Here is a 20,974-nt window from a genome sequence, read left to right as displayed (position 1 = left end):
AATATCATTGTTATTTTCCTCTTGAAATTTCTTCAATAAGTAACAACTAATGACCACATGTGATAGCTTAGGTTTGGAACTGTCATGCTTGGGTTTATGACTATCACATCCATTGGTCCTTTCATCATGCTCTCCTATTGCCTCAAACTTGCGGACCTTCAAGGGGGCGTCTACTTGTTTTTTATTTCCTGAATTACAACTGGTTCCTGTTTGAACTGCTGATTGTGGTTCTGCCAATGTCTCTGATCAACATTTCTGTTCCCATTCCTATGCCAAACATTACCTGGTTGTTGGTAGTTTCTATTGTACTGACCTCTATCAAAATTTCTGTGATTTTGATCTGTAAAGTGTTCTCTATTTTGTTGATTATTTCCGCGAAAATGTTGTTCTTGTTTTGGAAGAAAATTATGATCCTTCTTTTGAAAATTGTTTTATCCCCCTGAATTTTGACTGACACCATGATTATTGTTTTGTTCCCTTTTTTGAAAGTTAACATTTCCCCAATTTTGACCACTACCTTTCTGAGTAAACACACTGTGTGTTCTTGTTGTTACCCTATCCAACTTTTCAATATAATTGAGAAACTGCTCAACATTACTATCAGGACAATGAACTAAACTCAACTGCATTGCTGATGGCAATCTTCTCTTTAAGGTATCTGTGGTGTCACCGCCAGACACCACACTTGCTAGGTGGTAGCTTAAATCGGCCGCGGTCCATTTAGTACATGTCGGACCCGCGTGTCGCCACTGTGTGATCGCAGACCGAGCGCCACCACAAGGCAGGTCTGGAGAGACGGACGAGCACTCGCCCCAGTTGTACGGACGACATTGCTAGCGACTATACGGACGAAGCCTTCCTCTCATTTGCCAAGAGACAGTTAGAATAGCAGTGAAATCATGCCCGCGGTGTGCTACTAGACATTCGCGTGAACATTGCCCGTCACGCCAAGCTATTTGCTTTTTCTGTAATAGGAAAGGACATGTTCAAAGTGTTTGCCAGAAAAAGCTCCGATCAGACAATCACAATCATTCCAGGCCCTTTGCTTCGCGCCGGAATCGAACCAAGGACACTCAGGCTCGTGAACCTTCGCCCATGGACATTCATGTCGTTACTTCCACCCCGTCCAGTGCCACTTTCTCTAACAGTGACTGTGTTCGTCCCACAAAAAGTGTGCGTCGACGTCGCCGGAAATCACGTCAATTAGCAAGTGATGCTGTACCTGTATCAGTTCAAATTGCACAAAACAGTAGCTCTTGTCGTCAGCAGGACCATAAACTTTTTGTAGATTTGGACTTTAATGGCAAGGTCATACCATTCCAGCTCGATACCGGACCTGCAGTTTCATTGCTCAATCATGACACGTACAAACAACTGGGCACACCTCCGTTGCGTTCCGCAAATGTTAAGCTAACTACATATTCAGGACAGAAAATTCCTGTGATAGGACAGTGCACTCTTCTTGCAACATACAAGGGACAAACAAAACTTGTGTCATTTTACGTTCTTCGTTTTTCTACTGCAGTGAACTGGTTTGGTTTAGATTTATTTCAATTGTTTAACATGTCTGTCGTAAATCAGGTCCTATCAGTGAATCAGACTGTGCCTTCGGACAGTGTTTCTCGCTTATGTGACGAATTTGCAGACATTTTTGCACCGGGCTTAGGTTGCGCTAAAAACTATGAAGCACATTTGGAACTGAAAGTAAACGCGCAACCGAAATTTTTCATAGCGCGCATTGTTCCTCACGCATTGCGTGATGAGGTCGCAAGTACGTTCAACGATTTAGAATCACAAGGCGTGAGTGAATGTGCGCAATGCCTCTTCCCTTTCAGCTCCGCTTCATCGCTTACGCCGTACAGGTGTTCCGTTCGTCTGGACGACGGAATGCGAACGCGCCTTTCGCCAGTTGAAATCGGCGTTGCTTTCTCATACTTGCCTTACGCCTTTCGATCCCCAGACACCCCTTTTGTTGATGGTAGATGCATCGGATTTCGGGATCGGTGCTGTGCTTGCGCACAAAGTTGGCTCGCGTGATCGCCCTATTGCCTTTGCGTCAAAATTGCTCTCGTCTGCGCAAAGAAATTATTCCCAGATAGAGAAAGAAGCTTTGGCTCTCGTGTTTGGCGTTACTAAGTTCCAAGATTTCTTGTATGGTCGTCACTTTACCATCATCACAGACCACAAACCTTTGACATCGCTTTTTCATCCGAACGAGCCTGTACCTCCACGTACAGCGCAGAAATTCATTCGCTGGTCTATTTTCCTCTCGCAATACCGCTACGATATCTTGTATCGGTCCACTGCTAAGCACGGAAACGCCGATGCGTTGTCCCGTTTGCCTGTTGCTGAGGATAAAGCATTCGATTCTTCCGAACTTGCTTGTATGTTCATTGATTCGGAAACCGATGAAGTGGTCGAATCGTTTCCGATTGATTTTCGTCGTGTAGCTACAGCCATAGCTGCTGACCCGGTCCTTGCTACCGTTTTGCGTTTTGTTGCTCCGCAATGGCCTTTGTCAAAGTCTCGGATCGAGGATCCGTTGGTTCGCCGAATTTTTGCTCACAAGGAGAGACTTTTTGTTCGACGTGGTGTTTTGTTGTTGCGTTCTGATAATGATCAGTCCAGAGTCGTGGTCCCACGTTCGTTACAGTCCTCTGTTTTACGGCTTCTTCACCAAGGACATTGGGGTATAGTGCGAACGAAACAACTTGCTCGTCAGCACTGTACTTGGTTCGGACTCGATGCTGCGATTACGAATATGTGTTCTTCTTGCATGGCGTGTGCTGAACAACAATCCGCACCGCCGCGGAAAGTCTTTGCATGGCCAAAAGCCATTTCCCCTTGGCAACGCTTGCACATTGATTTTGCTGGTCCATTCTGGAACGCTCGATGGTTGGTTCTGGTAGATGCCTTCAGTAATTTTCCTTTTGTTGTCCGGATGTCTTCCACGACGTCCTCCGCCACCATCCAAGCGTTGTCTGCTATCTTTTGCATTGAAGGTCTTCCGCAGACTATTGTTTCCGACAATGGCCCACAATTCATGTCCGCAGAATTTCAGTCATTCTGCAAGGCAAATGGTATTCAACATCTGACATCCGCGCCGTTTTCGCCTCAGTCAAACGGTGCCGCTGAACGATTGGTCCAGACTTTCAAGTCACAGATGTTGAAGTTGAAAGAGTCGCATTCTCGGGAGGACGCGTTGTTGCTCTTTTTGTCTTCGTATCGCTCTCAGCCCCGAGTTGGTCGCTCGCCGGCTGAGTTGCTCCACGGTCGTCCTCATCGAACCTTGATGTCTTTGCTGCATCCGCCGCATCAGGTTCCTGTGCAGCGGCAGCCACCTGCTTTTGCTCCAGGCGACGTTGTATTCTATCGCAACTATCGCGGTTCACGGCGTTGGTTCGCAGGGCGCATTCTTCGCTGCCTCGGCCGCGCGATGTATTTGGTTTTGGGGGCCTCTGGTGAGGTGCGTCGGCATCTCAATCAGCTGCGCCTCTATCGTCGCACGGGTTCTGCCGCTCCCCGTCTGCTTTCAGCGACGGTGCCGTCCGGTCAGCGCCCTGGGGACCCATCTACTGGCTCGCCTCATCCCCAGGTGTTACCGACGATGCCTTCCATTTTGCCCCATGGCGACGCGCCGCCGCAGCCTCCGCCGCCGTCGCCGCCGCCGGTCCTCCAGCCGGCGCCGCCCGCATTCGACGCTTCGCTGCAGCCGCCAAGCGCCTCCTTGGGTCACGCGCCGCCGATCGCTTCCCGTGACCAGCTGTCCTCCGCCACGGAACTCTTGCCCGCTCCGGACCACATGACGTCATCGCGCGTCGGGTACCCCGACGCAATGGAGGTCGACCCTTCGGCCCCTCCTGTCTCTTTACGGGCGCATACACCGCATGTTGACGTGCACCCTGGACTAGGTTTTCAGGCGTTTCCTAGCTCCCCTCGGACCGAATGGCCGGGTGCGGGTGGCACGGCCTCGCCTGTTGTTAGGCTCCCCACCTCATCGCATACGTCAGCATGGGGTCCTCCCCACGGCGGGCGGAAGCCTTATCACACGACCGTTCGCCGATTTGGGGGGGAGAAATGTGGTGTCACCGCCAGACACCACACTTGCTAGGTGGTAGCTTAAATCGGCCGCGGTCCATTTAGTACCTGTCGGACCCGCGTGTCGCCACTGTGTGATCGCAGACCGAGCGTCACCACAAGGCAGGTCGCGAGATACGGACGAGCACTCGCCCCAGTTGTACGGACGACATTGCTAGCGACTATACGGACGAAGCCTTGCTCTCATTTGCCGAGAGACAGTTAGAATAGCCTTCTGCTAAGTCCATGGCTACGACCTAGCAAGGCGCCGTTAGCCTTACCTAGTTTGAGAGTTATCGTATAAATGTCTCAAGAAGAACGTTGTAAACCAACAAAGAATAAAGTTAAGTATTCGAGGAGCTGCATACTCTTCTTATTAGCATTCAATAGTTAACCTGTTCCAGACTTCACGCCAGTCGGCGTGTGTGTACGCGTGCCTTTCTTTTGGCTACCCATCACTGTGGACTGGCTGCCTTAGCAGTCCACATCAGTATCAATTTTGATCAAGTCATCCAAAGGTTTTGTTAAATGAATAAGTTTTTGAAGTTCACCTTTGCAAAATTATTCCTGCTCCCATCTGATTCTCTATAGTTTCTCCCATTCAAAAATTCACTTTTGATTCTAGTTTGTTTAAGATAATCCCAAAAATTTTCCAGAAATTTTGATTCAAATTCTGAAAAGGTCATCCCCACAGTTACAATCTGGTTTGCCCAAGTCAAAGCTTCCCCTTCCAAGAATTTTTTCACAAATTTAAATTTCATATCATCTGGAGAGTGAGGTAAAAAACAATCCTTACAGTACTGTATAAAATCAACAGGATGTAAGGGTCCATCTACCGAAAAGTGGTTCACTGGAATATTAGATACAAGATTGCATATGTTTGCTTTGAAATTCAATGTCAAAACTCTCAATTTTTTCGCTAAGTTCTTTGACAGATTTTTTTGTTTTCTAAATCACTGCATTCTACTTTTCTTTCTAGAGTAACCAAATGATTGTCAATTTTTTTGTTCTACATTTTTTACTAAAACTTTTGTGTTCTCATCCAAATTTTTAATTTCCCATTTTATCTCATTAAAATCAATTACATTTCTTTCCCTATCTGCCAGTAACTCATTTTTTACAGTATTAATTTCATCACTCAACTTAGCATCAATTTCATTTACTTTTGCTTCCACAGATCCAATTTTTTCCTCAACACTGCCAACTCTGTTCGAAAGATCACCCACTTGGGTATTAACTGCTTGGACTTGCAACAAAATGTTATCAATTTTTTCATCCCAGTAAGTCTTATTGTTGTCAACTTCTTGTTTAATTTCTTTCGTGAAATTTACAAGAAAACTTTTTAAGTCAAATTGATCGGTTCTTTCTGTATCATTTGGCTTGTCCTGATTTTCGAAGTCTATTAAATTACTATTTTCTACTTTAGGCACAATACTCTCGAAAATCTCATAAGTCATTGTGAAAAAAGAAAAAAAAATTATACACAACAATACAAAACAAGATAAAAATATTGTTTTAACCAAATACGAGGGTTTCGTGACTTATCTGGAACACTCTTCTACTGTTGCAAATCCACGTTTTCCATCCATGTGATTGTTGACCAAAATTCTTGAAATTACTTCTTCTGTCGAAAATTATATTTTTTGCCAAAACATTTCTTCTCCAAAACTTTTACTTCCCAATGAACACCAATACTGTAACACACATTCTGAAAAACTGGTATGAACACACAAAAATTTTCTTCTTCGTAGCACTGTTGAAGATCACGCGAACACAACATCCCGGCTACAGTCCCCAGTTGAAATATTGGTATCCTGGCTGAGCCCCCAGTTGAAATATGCTCACTATTTTTTATTTACTTCAATTTGGCATATTTCGTGACAGTACCTTTTCCGTGAAATGTTTACAAGATGATATTTGTCTTGGCTTCAGTCGTCTAGTGGAAGTATGATTCCACAATGCAGTTTCGTCGGCTGCAGAAATGACCTGGTTCAATGCGTTTGCCTCATTTTTGGTGCTTCAAATACCATTTCTTCGAATGTGGTTTCTTCTTAAAGTTTATATAAAAAAAGTAGTAACATAATTCATTTTTTCCTGTTCACTAGCAAATTATTTATGACGGCGACCTGCACATTGTTCTACTGTCAACACACACACCAAGAGTTCACTGCTGACTGACTACAGTCAAAGACGACTCCAGCGTTAAAGACATTTTACACAACACACAAGCTTCCACTTGTAATCAGTCTCTTTGATATTCTTCGTCACATCTACTAATGGTAATCAATATGCTGTCACTCTCAAAAATATAAGTAAATTAGTATAAAATAAGGCAAATTACAATTTAATAAATTCTGACAAAAATATAAGAAAACATTACCAACTTCCCACATTGAATTTGGTATCGACCAATCCAGTAGAAAATAACACGTCTCCCAGATCCATTACAGTACGCTTGTGCAGTGACGCTCGACTAGAAGGTAAGGCGGTTCGAATCCCTGTGGTGGAAAATTTCCACTGCCTTGATTTGGCCGCTAAGGGAAGGAGCTCTTTGCGCCGATGTCTTAGATGAAATTCCAAAGCTCTCTGCGGCGTCTTATGGGATGAGGGAATGTGACACTCTTGATGATGATCCGTACGTCCCATGTGGACTTTAAGGACGGTGGACGCCTTGGTGCTATTCGAGAGAAGTATGTTACATGCCGGCATCGAATTTCACCCTGTCTCTTCTAGTCACCCATACCAACACAGAATCGACCGTACAACCATTCTTCACAGTGATCCACATGGCACATACACACACACACACACACACACACACACACACACACACACTTGACACTTCATAGCATGTCGGGGTAAGGCAACCTCGAGCCACCTCCACTGTGACCTTGCCTTGGGCGGCGATCCCAGATTCCTGTATCTGCTCGCCCTACACTAATTCTCTGAGTGGGTCATACTCAGGCAGTTGCCTATTATTTATATACGAGTAAGTACATTAGAAGGTAAAAACCTTATTTGAAGAAAATTCACTGTTCATTCTCTTCTACTCAGCAATAGGTCACTGTGAGCTATCTACATAACGGCAAAGTCAAGATCTTTTTAATATTAACATTAGAGATATGTGGAATTTGCATTACCGAGTCTCAGTACTCTGAAAAATTGTAGAAGTAGCTAGTTGACTACTTTACTTTGTTTCAAATGTCTTACATCCATCTATAACCTGTTATAGATATTAACACAAAGATATTATACACCAATCTGAAACCTAAATAAGATACATAGTCTATGCATACTTTGCTTTTATTTCTAGTATTGTGGCTGTGAAATAGAATACATGTTTCATCCTAAATTTAGTTTTGTTGTTAACCAAAAACGAAGTTAGGGAGAATTGTTATAGGCAACTAAGTATAATAACTCCTAGGTATCTCAAGAGCATTCTAAAATATGACCGCTTATCAGATTTAAGGAGAGTAATGCGGAACGCCGTGCTGGATCCCAACGGCCTCGCATCACTAGCAGTCGAGATGACAGGCATGTTATCCGAATGGCTGTAACGGATCGTGCAGCCACGTCTCGATCCCTGAGTCAACAGATGGGGACGTTTGCAAAACAACCACCATCTGCACGAACAGTTCGACAACGTTTGCAGCAACATGGACTATCTGCTCGGAGACCATGGCTGCGGTTACCCTTGACGCTGTATCACAGACAGGAGCGCCTGCGATGGTGTACTCAACGACGAACCTGGGTGCACGAATGGCAAAACGTCGTTTTTTCGGATGAATCCAGGTTCTGTTTACAGCATCATGATGGTCGCATGCGTGTTTGGCGACATCGCGGTGAACGCACATTGGAAGCGTGTATTCGTCATCGCCATACTGGCGTGATGGTATGGGGTGCCATTGGTTACACGTGTCGGTCACCTCTTGTTCGCATTAACGGCACATTGAACAGTGGACGTTACATTTCAGATGTGTTACGACCCGTGGCTCTGCCCTTCATACGATCTCTGCGAAACCCTACATTTGAGTAGGATAACGCACGACCACATGTTGCAGGTCCTGTACGGGCCTTTCTGGATACAGAAAATGTTCTACTGCTGCCCTGTCCAGCACATTCTCCAGATCTCTCACCAATTGAAAACGTCTGCTCAATGGTGTCCGAGCAACTGGCTCGTCACAATACACCAGTCACTACTCTTGATGAACTGTGGTATCGTGTTGAAGCTGCGTGGGCAGCTATACCTGTACACGCCATCCAAGCTCTGTTTGACTCAATGCCCAGGCGTATCAAGGTCGTTGTTACGGCCAGAGGTGGTTGTTCTGGGTACTGATTTCTCAGGATCTATGCACCCAAATTGCGTGAAAATGTAATCACATGTCAGTTCTAGTATAATATAATTGTACAATGAATACCCGTTAATCATCTGCATTTCTTCTTGGTGCAGCAATTTTAATGGTCAGTAGTGTAATATCTTCACTGCGTGCTTCTGTACAATAAACACTTTCCAGAACTAGAGGACAGTCAAGGGATAATAAAGTTCGTAACGGGAGATGAAAATTTGATTATGATGGAACGATATACTATGGGGAGGAAATAGGAGAGGGACATGGGATTTACGAAAGAATATGGGCTCGGTAGTAGTAAAGATAGAGGAGAAAGTGTAATGCAGAGCAGCAGTAATTTTCAGCTAGTAGTAATGAATACTCTGTTCAAACTTGATAAGAATTGGCTGCATAATTCGAAACGCCCTGCAGAAACTGAAGAATTGCTTGTATCAAGAAAAGACAGAGATTCCGAAGACAGATACTGGATTTCAAGGCCTACGCACCCATGTGCACACAACGAGATCTGTTCAAAAAATTCCGGAGCTTTGTCCACAAAACCTTTTCACTTAATTTGCATGGTCTCCTTCGAAATACTCTCCTCCACAATTGATACACCACTCCCAAAACAGTCTCCACTTCCGGAAGCAGTCTTGGTACTCCTCTTGCTGGATCGCGCGAAGAGCCGTCTGCCATTTTTCTTTTATTTCGTCTGTCGTTGCAAATCTTCATACTTTCATAGGCGTTTTCAGCTTTGGAAATAAAAAAGGTCCGTAGGGGCCAGGTCTGGGGAGAACAGAGTTTGAGGCAGCACAGTAATTTCGTTTCGTGTGCAATAGTCACGCCCCAACAAGGATGAATGTGTGGGTGCGATATCGTGATGGAAGAACGATGAATTGTCTCGCCACATTTCAGGCCGTTTCCTTCTCACATTTTATCACAGACGTCGTAACACGTCCCGGTAGTACCATCGATTAACAGTTTATCCCTGTGGCACGAATTCATGATGAAGTAATCCTTCAGTGTCAAAGAAAGCATGGCTTTGACATTTCACCTGACCAGACGAGCAGTTTTTACCCTTGGAAAACCTGTTCCGACCCATTGTGAACATTGAACATTGCTCTGAACATCATAACCGTAGGCCCACGTCTCATCACCAGTTATGATTCTGTTAGGGAAAATCTCGTACGCATTTGCGCGATCCAGAAGCCCTTCACAGCCTGCGAGACGAAGGTCTTGACCCGTGAGCCGTGGGACCAACTTGGCAGCAATACACGATGCATTCCTAGATGCTTTGTAAGGATTTCATGACATGATGCAACTGAAATGTTACATTCTTCTGCAATCTCTCAGACAGTCAGTCTTCGAATGGCACTCATAATTTCTTTGATGTTCCTGACATGAGCATCGTCGGTAGACGTCAAAGGGCATCCTGAATGAGGGTCATCTTTAACTTCCGTCCGGCCATTTTTACGAGATGCATTCAAGTTCTAAGGCCTCCGATTTTTTTTCTAATCAACTACTCACTCGAAGTCGATGAAACTGGCGTTACTTCTCGACGTAATCGCCCTGCAGACGTACACATTTTTCACAACGCTGACGCCATGACTCCATGGCAGCGGCGAAGGCTTCTTTAGGAGTCTGTTTTGACCACTGGAAAATCGCTGAGGCAATAGCAGCACGGCTGGTGAATGTGCGGCCACGGAGAGTGTCTTTCACTGTTGGAAAAAGCCAAAAGTCACTAGGAGCCAGGTCAGGTGAGTAGGGAGCATGAGGAATCACTTCAAAGTTGTTATCACGAAGAAAGTGTTGCGTAACGTTAGCTCAATGTGCGGGTGCGTTGTCTTGGTGAAACAGCACACGCGCAGCCCTTCCCGGACGTTTTTGTTGCAGTGCAGGAAGGAATTTGTTCTTCAAAACATTTTCGTAGGATGCACCTGTCACCGTAGTGCCCTTTGGAACGCAATGGGTAAGGATTACGCCCTCGCTATCCCAGAACATGGACACCATCATTTTTTCAGCACTGGCGGTTACCCGAAATTTTTTTGGTGGCGGTGAATCTGTGTGCTTCCATTGAGCTGACTGGCGCTTTGTTTCTGGATTGAAAAATGGCATCCACGTCTCATCCATTGTCACAATCGACAAAAATAAAGTCCCATTCATGCTGTCGTTGCGCGTCAACATTGCTTGACAACATGCCACACGGGCAGCCGTGTGGTCGTCCATCAACATTCGTGGCATCCACCTAGATGACACTTTTCGCATTTCCAGGTTGTCATGCAGGATTGTGTGCACAGATCCCACAGAAATGCCAACTCTGGAGGCGATCTGTTCAACAGTCATTTGGCGATCCCCCAAAACAATTCTCTCCACTTTCTCAATCCCGTCGTCAGACCGGGTTGTGCGAGCCCAAGGTTGTTTCGGTTTGTTGTCACTCGATGTTCTGCCTTCAATAAACTGTCGCACCCACGAATGCACTTTCGACACATCCATAACTCCATCACCACAAGTCTCCTTCAACTGTCGATGAATTTCTATTGGTTTCACACCATGCAAATTCAGAAAACGAATGATTGCATGCTGTTCAAGTAAGGAAAACGTCGCCATTTTAAGTATTTAAAACAGTTCTCATTCTTGCCGCTGGCGGTAAAATTCCATCTTCCGTACGGTGCTGCCACCTCTGGGACATATTGACAATGAACGCGGCCTCATTTTAAAACAATGCGCATGTTTCTATCTCTTTCCAGTCCGGAGAAAAAAAATCGGAGGCCTTAGAACTTGAATGCACCTCATAAACCGTGTGAACCATTCGTAACACCGAGTACAGCGTAAGCACTCATCACCGTAGGCTTCTCTTATGTGTCTCTGTAAAGGTTTTCTTGAGTTTCACGCACAATTTAATGCAGATGAATGCTCCCCTAACTCTGCCATCTCGAGATTCGCAAATTGTGCGGCACAACGCTTTACTCAATACAGCACTGAATAACAGCTAACAGATATACAACAGTGGGACATCAGGTAGTGACACATTAAACATAGCCGTGTGCAGCGATGCCAGACACTTCGCTCCAAGATATTATTCGCGCGAAATTACGAATGTTCCGGGATTTTTTGGGCAGACCTCGTACAAACTTAAATCACAATTGAGTAACTATGAAGCGTTGGCTAATCTTTAAGAGAATCGTGGACATATTTAAGAAGGGCGTTCACAACAAGAGAAGTCGGACAAAGGAATATAGGTGCGAGGAAGATAACTGCGAAGAGACTTCGAGTAACAGAGGAAATACTTCAATCGATGTACGAAAGAAGGAAGTACAAAACTGTGTAGGAAAAGATATAAACACAGCAATCTAAGCCACATGGAAATAAATAAAGTGCAGGGAATTTAACGCGATAAATCGTAAGAGACATGGCCATCAGAAGGTCAGAATCACCGTACAGAAAAGTCAGAATAGCCTTCAGTGGTATCAAAAATGAACGTCTCCCAACCGTTAAGAATGCCAGAGGAATTCCACTGTTAAATGCAGAAGGAAGAGCGAATGGATGGAAACAGAACAATGAAGGCCTCTACCAAGGCGAAGAATTGATGGTGACTTGATACAAGAAGAAATCGGAGAAGATATACAAGACACAGAGTGTCCAATATTAGCCTAAAGTAAAAGTTTAACAGAGCTTTGGAAGCAAATGAGGCCATAGACATGTATAACTTCGGAATTTCTAAAGCCATTGGGGGAAGTGGCAACCAAACGACTATTCACGGGTGGTCTGTAGATCTAAGAGACTGGATATACACCAACAGATTTTCGGAAAGAATCATTCACACAATCCCCTAGATAGCAGAAGATAGCAAGGGGAGATATGTGCGGAAATTATCGCACATTCGACGTAACAGCTTACGAATCTAATTTTCTGGTAAGAATAATATACAGAAGAAAGGAAAAGAATGTTGAGGATCTTAGGTGATAGTTTTGGCTTCCGGAAAGATAAAAGTACCAGAGAGGGGGTTCTGACGTTGGTTTTGATAATGGAAACAAGAGCTAAGAAAAATGGAGACACCTTAACACAGTTAGTGGACCTCAAAAGTGCATTTGACAATGTATGGTGGTGCAACATTTTCTAAATTCTGAGGAAAATACTTATAAACTATAGGCAAAGATGGCTAATGTACAGTAAGTATATCAAAAAAGGTGGAGGACCAGGAACAAAGTGCTCACATTAAACAGGGTTTAAGACAAGGATGTAGTCTTTCACCGCTGCTGTTCAGTCTATATGTCGAAGAAGCACGGGCGGAGTTCAAAGAAAGCTTTTAGAGTCAGATTGAAAATCAGGGTGAAAGAATCTCAATGCCAGTGAGGAATGTGAGCGGACGTAAGACGGAGTGCAGAGCATTTGTAGACGGCCAGTAAAAAGAGGACTACATGCATGCAGAAAATGTCCATACCAAAACTCGTGGAGCTGCATTACGATCAAGCGAGTGTGAAACTGCACATTGACGAAGCTGGAGACGCTGTCAACCTCTTCCTACCTGTCGACAGCTACGGTACCTGCTGAAGAGCTGCTATCCCTCAGTTAGCGCCCTAGTCAGGTTTTATGAGAACCTTAACTTCGTTTTTTGCCTGTGTGAACAGTTTTATCCCGAACTAAAATCTCTTCATCTGTTCAGATTTAAAATCATGATAATCAGCCACTTTTATTTCAGTATATGATCACAGGAAAGATTAGTTAAAATTCATTTACATCCAGCTCAGAATTATATACGTTGCATTATTGCACCTGGCTGCTTTCACAGTGAGGTCACAATATTTCTTCTGCGAATACGTTGCACTTACGCAGATGGTATTCTTTCGAATGATCAGCGTGGTAAGTTTGCGAGCATATGAATGGAGAGTGGCCACGCTGACAAAAATTTAAAAGTGGATGTGTTTCTGTTCTTTTTTGTCTTAGTACTACACTACTGGCCATTAAAATTGATACACCACGAAGATGACGTGCTACAGACGCGAAATTTAACCGACAGGAAGAAGATGATGTGATACGCAAATGATTAGCTTTTCAGAGCATTCACACAAGGTTGGCGACGGTGGCGACATCTACAACGTGCTACCATGAGGAAAGTTTCCAACCGATTTCTCATTCACAAACAGCAGTTGACCGGCGTTGCCTGGTGAAACGTTGGTGTGATGCCTCGTGTAATGAGGAGAAACGCGTACCATTACGTTTCCGACTTCTATAAAGGTCGGATTGTAGTGTATCGCGATTGCGGTTTATCGTATCGCGACATTGCTGCTCGCGTTGGTCGAGATCCAATGACTGTTAGCAGAGTATGGAATCGGTGGGTTCAGGAGGGTGATACGGAACGCCATGTTGGATCCCAACTGCCTCGTATCACTAGCAGTCGAGATGACAGGCATCTTATCCGCATGGCTGTAACGGATCGTGCAGCCACGTGTCGATCCCTGAGTCAACAGATAGCGACGTTTGCAAGACAACAACCATCTGAACGAACAGTTCGACGACGTTTGCAGCAGCATGGACTATCTGCTCGGAGACCATGGCTGCGGTTACCATTGAAGCTGCATCGCAGACGGGAGCGCCTGCGATGGTGTACTCAACGACCAACCTGGGTGCACGAATGGCAAAACGTCATTTTTTCGGATGAATCCAGGTTCTGTTTACAGCATCATGATGGTCACATCCGTGTTTGGCGACATCGCGGTGAACGCACATTGGAAGCGTGTATTCGTCATCGCCATACTGGCGTATCACCCGGCGTGTTGGTATGGCGTGCCATTGGTTACACGTCTCGGTCACCTCTTGTTCGCATTGACGGTACTTTGAAGAGTGGACGTTACATTTCAGATGTATTACGACCCGTGGCTCTACCCTTCATTCGATCCCTGCGAAACCCTACATTTCAGAAGGATAATGCACGACCGCATGTTGCAGGTCCTGTACGGGCCTTTCTGGATACAGAAAATGTTCGACTGCTGCCCTGTCCAGCACATTCTCCAGATCTCTCACCAATTGAAAACGTCTGGTCAATGGTGGCCTAGCAACTGGCTTGTCACAATATACCAGTCACTACTCATCACGAACTGTGGTGAAGCTGCATGGGCAGCTGTACCTGTACACGCCATCCAAGCTCTGTTTGACTCAATGCCCAGGCGTATCAAGGCCGTTATTACGGCCAGAGGTAGTTGTTCTTGGTGCTGATTTCTCAGGATCTATGCACCCAAACTGCGTGAAAATGTAATCGCATGTCAGTTCTAGTATAATATATTTGTCCAATGAATACCCGTTTATCATCTGCATTTCTTCTTGGTGTAGCAATTTTAATGGCCAGTAGTATATATTTCATTTGCTGAATTGCGAGCAAACAGAAGTTGTAAAGGCTTGTGCTCATACAAACTACTTTTCTCACAATTGTTCGACAATATTTGATTAAAAAATTATACATTTTAGTCTACAGTTGGAGTTTATTTATTTTTTGCCTGCTGGCTATCGGTTTTGGAACACAGTACCATCCTCAGGGCACCCTCTGGCACGAAATCATTATGCTCTCTTCCCAGGTAGCACTGACGTGACGAACGCGTGCGAGGGGGTTTTATAGGATGGTACTGTTTACCAGAACCGGTAGCCAGTTGGCAATATAAATAAATTGCGACTGAACTCTAAAACATATACTTTTTCACTACTGTATTGATTGCTGCTGCACCGACAGGATGTCGGAAATATGTAATACTTGTTTGGTTTGTTTTTTCTGTATTTTTATTTACTATATTTTGAAGAGATAATATTACACAGAATGAAATTCTCAATCTGTAGAGGAGTGTGCGCTGATATGAAACTTCCTGGCCGTCTTGTTGTGTGATTACATTATGCTGAAAGTAGGGCCACAGCCAGAGCTGGTTTAAGACGCAACCGACAAAAGCGGCCGCTTCAGGCGCCACCATGAGTGGGTACCCAAGGCGCCAACTTAAATTTGTACACGGGGTTTATCATAATTAGTATCGAAAACTGACATGAACTAAAGTATACGATAACAGCAAAAAAACTTTCTCCCGTAAACACAGGTCAGCAAACGAGACGTTTGAGAACTTCCGGCGCCACTGACTTCAGTATCAACTATTGTCCTAGTTAGAATAAATATATTTTAAATGTAACCTCTTACGTGAATCCCCATCAAATCGGGCACAAATTTCATTAGGCCTAACTGAAAAAGAAGTACCATATTGTTCCACGGGTCACTTTGCCATTTGGTGGTAATACTGCAATGATCTGTTTAGTGAGTCAGGTGTTCTTTCTGCAACTACGCATGTATGGCGCATTTTGAAGAATCAGGTACCTAACCTGTAAAACATCTCACCGGTACCCATTTGGACAGCCGAATTTACTTCGTCTTGCACATTGAGGCTTTTCGAGAGTAATTGCTATTATCAAGTGCATTTTCATTTCTTTATGGTGGCGCTAAGTGTGTTTTACAAAATGCATTTTAACCGTCAGCTGTTTATTTGTCCCATTACTCATCCACCGGTTTCGTTTATTAACCATCATCCGGGATACAAGCATTCGGTTTTCAGGCCACGAGTGGCCTACCGGGACCATCCGACCGCCGTGTCATCCTCAGAGAAGGATGCGGATAGGAGGGGCGTGGGGTCGGCACACCGCTCTCCCGGTCGTTATGATGGTGTTCTTGACCGAAGCCGCTACTATTCGGTCGAGTAGCTCCTCGATTGGCATCACGAGGCTGAGTGCACCCCGAAAAATGGCAACAGCACATGGCGGCTGGATGGTCACCCATCCAAGTGCCGGCCACGCCCAACAGCTCTTAACTTCAGTGATCTCACGGGAACAGGTGTATCCACTGCCTCAAGGCCGTTGCCCATCCAGGATAGAAGGTACATCAAATTAGTTACAAGCATCCCATATTGCTTTAGATCTGAACAATATTGAAATTAGCCGGCCGGGGAGGCGCTTCAGTCTGGAACCGTGCGACCGCTATGGTCGCAGGTTCGAATCCTGCCTCTGGCATGGATGAGTGTGATGTCCTTAGGTTAGTTAGGTTTAAGTAGTTCTAAGTTCTAGGGGACTGATGACCTCAGCAGTTAAGTCCCATAGTGCTCAGAGCCATTTGAACCAATATCGAAATTATTCAATGAAATCGTACAAGCGCCTGACATAATTCGCTCCGAATACCGACAGTCTTATCTCATGTCAAATAGACAGACATTACAGGAAAAACAAGACGACCAATTACTGCTTATTGGTTCAAATGGCTCTGAGCACTATGGGACTTAACATCTGTGGTCATCAGTCCCCTAGAACTTAGAACTACTTAAACCTAACTAACCTAAGGACATCACACACATCCATGCCCGAGGCAGGATTCGAACCTGCGACCGTAGTAGTCGCGCGGTTCCGGACTGAGCGCCTGAAGACTGCTTATTGTGTGTGGGCTCCCACATCATACTTACAGCAAGCATAAATAATAATTTCCTCCCGAAACGAGTCATGTGCAGTACGAATAAAGTAGAAATTGTACGGGAAGCACAAACCTTTTGGTGTTACAAACAATTTAAAGCCACACAGACTTTTTAAAGTCGCAACAAAAATTTGTAATTGATAAGATAAAATCCGATGAATTTCAATGAAGTCACTTACCCTGCCCTATTACTTGGTTTATTCTTCCATTTGTTATCTCCGATACCAAAGAATTTATAACACCTGCCGCTCCTGGATCCCGAAAATCCATCTCTTCCACTGCACCCATGAATTTCTTCGCTGACTGCTTGAACCGCTCTTTAATGGTAAAATTCTGCTTCACAAATATCCTATTAGCTACTCTAAGGATAACATCGTCGGATTCCTGAAACAAAGTTAATTAGCACTCTTAGCGTATCACATCTCCTTTATTTAACTGCAAACAAGGAAAGAGTGTTTCCTGGACTTTTGGATGATGGGAGGAAAAGAATGGTGATCTACAGGTGGCGATCCTAAAACACGAAACAAAACCTGCGTTAATGATAGCGAAACCGAACTTCTACTGGGAGGGTAAGGCTGTGAAAGATCGTGGTATCGGAAATACCACACGCCTTAAAACGATTTATGAAGTATTTTAAAAAATTAAAAAATGGTGCTTGGTAGAAGAGAGGTCTCTCTCGACCTTGTGGGAAGCTCGAATAATTTCTCTGTAAATATCAAACTTCTGACACCAGCTTACTCCGTTCGTGATATCCAGAAGACAGCAGGTAGCGGATCTGAGGTTATTGTCCTGTTCCTTAACGTGGTAAATCGTTCAATACAGTTCCCGTCCGTACTTTGTAGAAGAGAAGTACTTTCGAAATACTGGACCAGATATGCTATTGCATCTGAGATTTCCTAGTGAACATAACTTGATTCTTTGCATATACATGGAGGCATAGTCAGCACCGGACCTCATGGTAGAGTGTCAGGACTGCTATTTCTCAAAATTATAAAGATCACGTAACAGATAATACTACTAGCTCTCACAGGTTGATTTCATGCATCGAGTCCAGTACAAAAAGATTACACCATTCGAAAAACATTACGTAATGCAGAGACTTACGGATGAAACGGACAGGCAGCTAATGAGTCTGTTGAACGTCCACGAGACCACAATGTCACTACAGGTGGAGCACGTGCTGGTATGAAATAAGGTGGGGAAGAAAATCGGCCGTGTTAGAGCAACCATCCCGGCACTCCTTGTTTCCTTCTATTCCCTTTGCCGTTTCTCTACTGGGTCGGCATTGTTATACATCGGTTTTGGCAGTGTTAGTGGTATTTGGTAGCCGGATGCACCTTCCTGATAGCACCACTCCGCCTCCCCCCGCATCCCTTGGAAGGAATCTGTATACACCCATCTCTCTGCTTCTAGTATAGATCTCTTATTCAAGTTTGATAACGCTCTAAAAGTAAAAAAAAAGCGTCGAAAATAGAAATTTTATTGCCCAGATTGCAGTTGACACACGTGCTGGCCTTCCTCAGATCATCGGCTACATGAATTACAAAGCCGCTATGCATGACTCTGTAATTCATGTATCCGATGACCTGAAGATGTCAATATAACTTTGATGAATATCAAGTAATCAGGATATGTATCATCTTCGATTTGGGCAATAAAAGTTCTATTTTCGAAGCTTTCTTAAATTGATATACAGAGCCTTCTGACATTGTCAGGTAAATACGCTTTAAGAGACAGAACTAAAAGTAATCAGAAAAAAATTAGGTATGCCGAAGAAGGAACAAACGGGATAAAAGCACACTGAAAAAATTTAAAAACACATCAACATTTACTCAGATGTGAAGAAAACGCAGGCTAAAATTCTACAGACATGTTAAAAGACTGGCAATAACCAGATTAACTACAAAAGCTGTAAAATTCTATGAACTCGCAGTAACACTAAAACTGAGACAACAGAACGGATTGCAGCAATAAAACAATGAAAGAGGCATGGACAACAACATACAAAATATAAATAGAAAATTTTGACACACGATATTCACAGCTGGACAATTTGCTAGAGAGATAAAGAGAAGAGCAGAACCATTAATTAATAAAGTATATTACCCAAGTTACACGTGTGACAATTACAGTAGAGCGCTCTGTTGTGGATAATTAAGAGCCGGCCGTGTGGCCGAGCGTTTCTAGGCGCTTCAGTCTGGAACCGCGCGACCGTTACGGTCGCAGGTTCGAATCCTGCTTCGGGCATGGACGTGTGTGATGTCCTTAGGTTAGTTAGGTTTAAGTAGTTCTAGGTTCTAGGGAGCTGATGACCTCAGCTGTTAAGTCCCATACTGCTCAGAGCCATTCGAACCACTTGATAACTAAGAAAATAAAAAGCGATTTAAGGTGAATATGCGATTGAGGATAGAAATAAGAATGGAGAAAGAGTTATGAGAGTTTCGAGAACTTTAAAATTACTTGAAAGACCAAGAAAACAAAACCTCGATTGCAGCATGAGAAGCTGGTGTTTAAAACTTTGATATTCGCCAATTAAGCAGACCTAAGCGTACATTGCACTCGATCACACCCAGAAGGGTTAAATTCAGAAGAATAAAGTAAAAGAGATACTAATGATGAAATATTGTAGTAAAGGCTTAAACGAAAGCACTGAAGGCAGTTAGTTATGATTTCAACATAAATAAGGAGGTAATAATTGATTCGGACTGTCCAGCATAACAACAACACAAACAAAGTTAGCATGCCATAAATTTATTAGTTCTAGAGCGCGGAATACTGAAAGGACTAAACATAAATACAGGTTGCTTATAAATGAAATAAAAAAAGGTGTAGGTAAGAACGCGAGGGAAAAATAAAGATAACGAAAACAGAGAAAGTTTACAGAAAGAACTGAATCTGCAGAAACGATACATCTAAAGAGTAGAAGGCTAGTAACTTGTTAGAAGGGAAGACTGAAGAGGAACATGATGTGAAAGACTGAGTTTGTAGCAGCAAAATATATTAGTTGCGGATGAATATATGTCACACGGAATGTTGTTTAATATAGTGTCTAGAATAGTGTAACTGAGAAATATTGCATCAAGCAATATCATCCCTCTACGGACGTTAACAAAAGCTGGTGAATAAGTCCCAGTGAACACACGTGGTATCAATACTCACAGCATCTATACAAGACGACTAGAATGCCCTCAGAAAATTTGTTGACAGTTGCCACTTCGAGTGATTTCTATAGTTTCAGATGCCAAATGAATTAAATTTCCTATTCCTATTAAATAGAACCTTACAAGACTGTATGAAACTTAGAATACAGTAAGTTACACCTTCAGTTGTTGCAGTATTTCACTGAAACCTTCTTCAGTGGCATTTTTATCTTCAGGAAGACGCAGACCTCTCGCCATCTGCTTGGCTGTGTTTCCGCCAGCTCCGAGAAACGCTAGCGCCAGAATTACCTGTATGCTCCAGGGTGAGAAGAATAAATTACCTTGCTCTTCTGCCAATACCTACAAACGAAAACACAAGTTGTTAACAAGCTATCTTCAGTAGATATAAATATTTGTTTTGAAGTGAAAACGTAGATTTGGAAGGACGCACTAGAATACTAGCTTAAATGTAATCCAGAACGTGAAACATGAACCCGACGTGTATACATATTTATATTTTCTTCTTCTGTCTGTTAAATCTCTATACGGGACACCACTGACTTCTGGTGCTCATACATTCTATTTTTGATTTTCCTCATAGTTTGTCCGTCATTAACACCAGCTCCAGTTGACGAAAAGAGAAGACATTCGCGTTTTCTACCTGTATGTGAATCGCGGAGAAACACAGCATATAAACTTGTGTTAACTGTCTTTAGACTGCGTTTGTGAGACAGAGGGGGGGAAACCAACCTGGCAGTTACCATGTACGTGTGGAAACCTGTCTGGGACTCTGCCTCGCTGGTGACTTGGACCAACAGCAATCAAACAGGCCCAGGGGCTCACTGCAGATATGGGTCGCCTCCCTCTTTCGCAAGACAGCGTATTATGCAATAGTCACAGGGAGCAATTCCGTCTCGAGATCCCCAAAAAATTTTTCTTTCCCAATC

At 43.8% G+C, this 20,974-nt stretch overlaps 1 protein-coding gene across 1 annotated transcript in view; it reads right to left on the bottom strand.

Moving 5' to 3' along the window:
- Positions 1–5,072: 5,072 nt before the first annotated feature.
- Positions 5,073–20,974, bottom strand: part of LOC124593784 (serpin B8-like) — a 38,968-nt gene continuing 23,066 nt past the window's right edge. The window contains exons 3-5 of the mRNA XM_047132132.1: positions 20,208–20,387; positions 17,067–17,271; positions 5,073–5,392 (exon numbers count right to left, since the gene is read on the bottom strand). Coding sequence (XP_046988088.1) covers positions 5,073–5,392; positions 17,067–17,271; positions 20,208–20,387 — 705 coding nt within the window. The remainder of the gene's footprint in view (positions 5,393–17,066; positions 17,272–20,207; positions 20,388–20,974) is intronic.

The sequence above is a fragment of the Schistocerca americana genome, chromosome 2 (assembly GCF_021461395.2).
Source record: "Schistocerca americana isolate TAMUIC-IGC-003095 chromosome 2, iqSchAmer2.1, whole genome shotgun sequence".
Taxonomy (NCBI): domain Eukaryota; kingdom Metazoa; phylum Arthropoda; class Insecta; order Orthoptera; family Acrididae; genus Schistocerca; species Schistocerca americana.
Note: the sequence above shows the minus strand (reverse complement) of the source record. Positions and strands in the feature narration are given on the sequence as shown.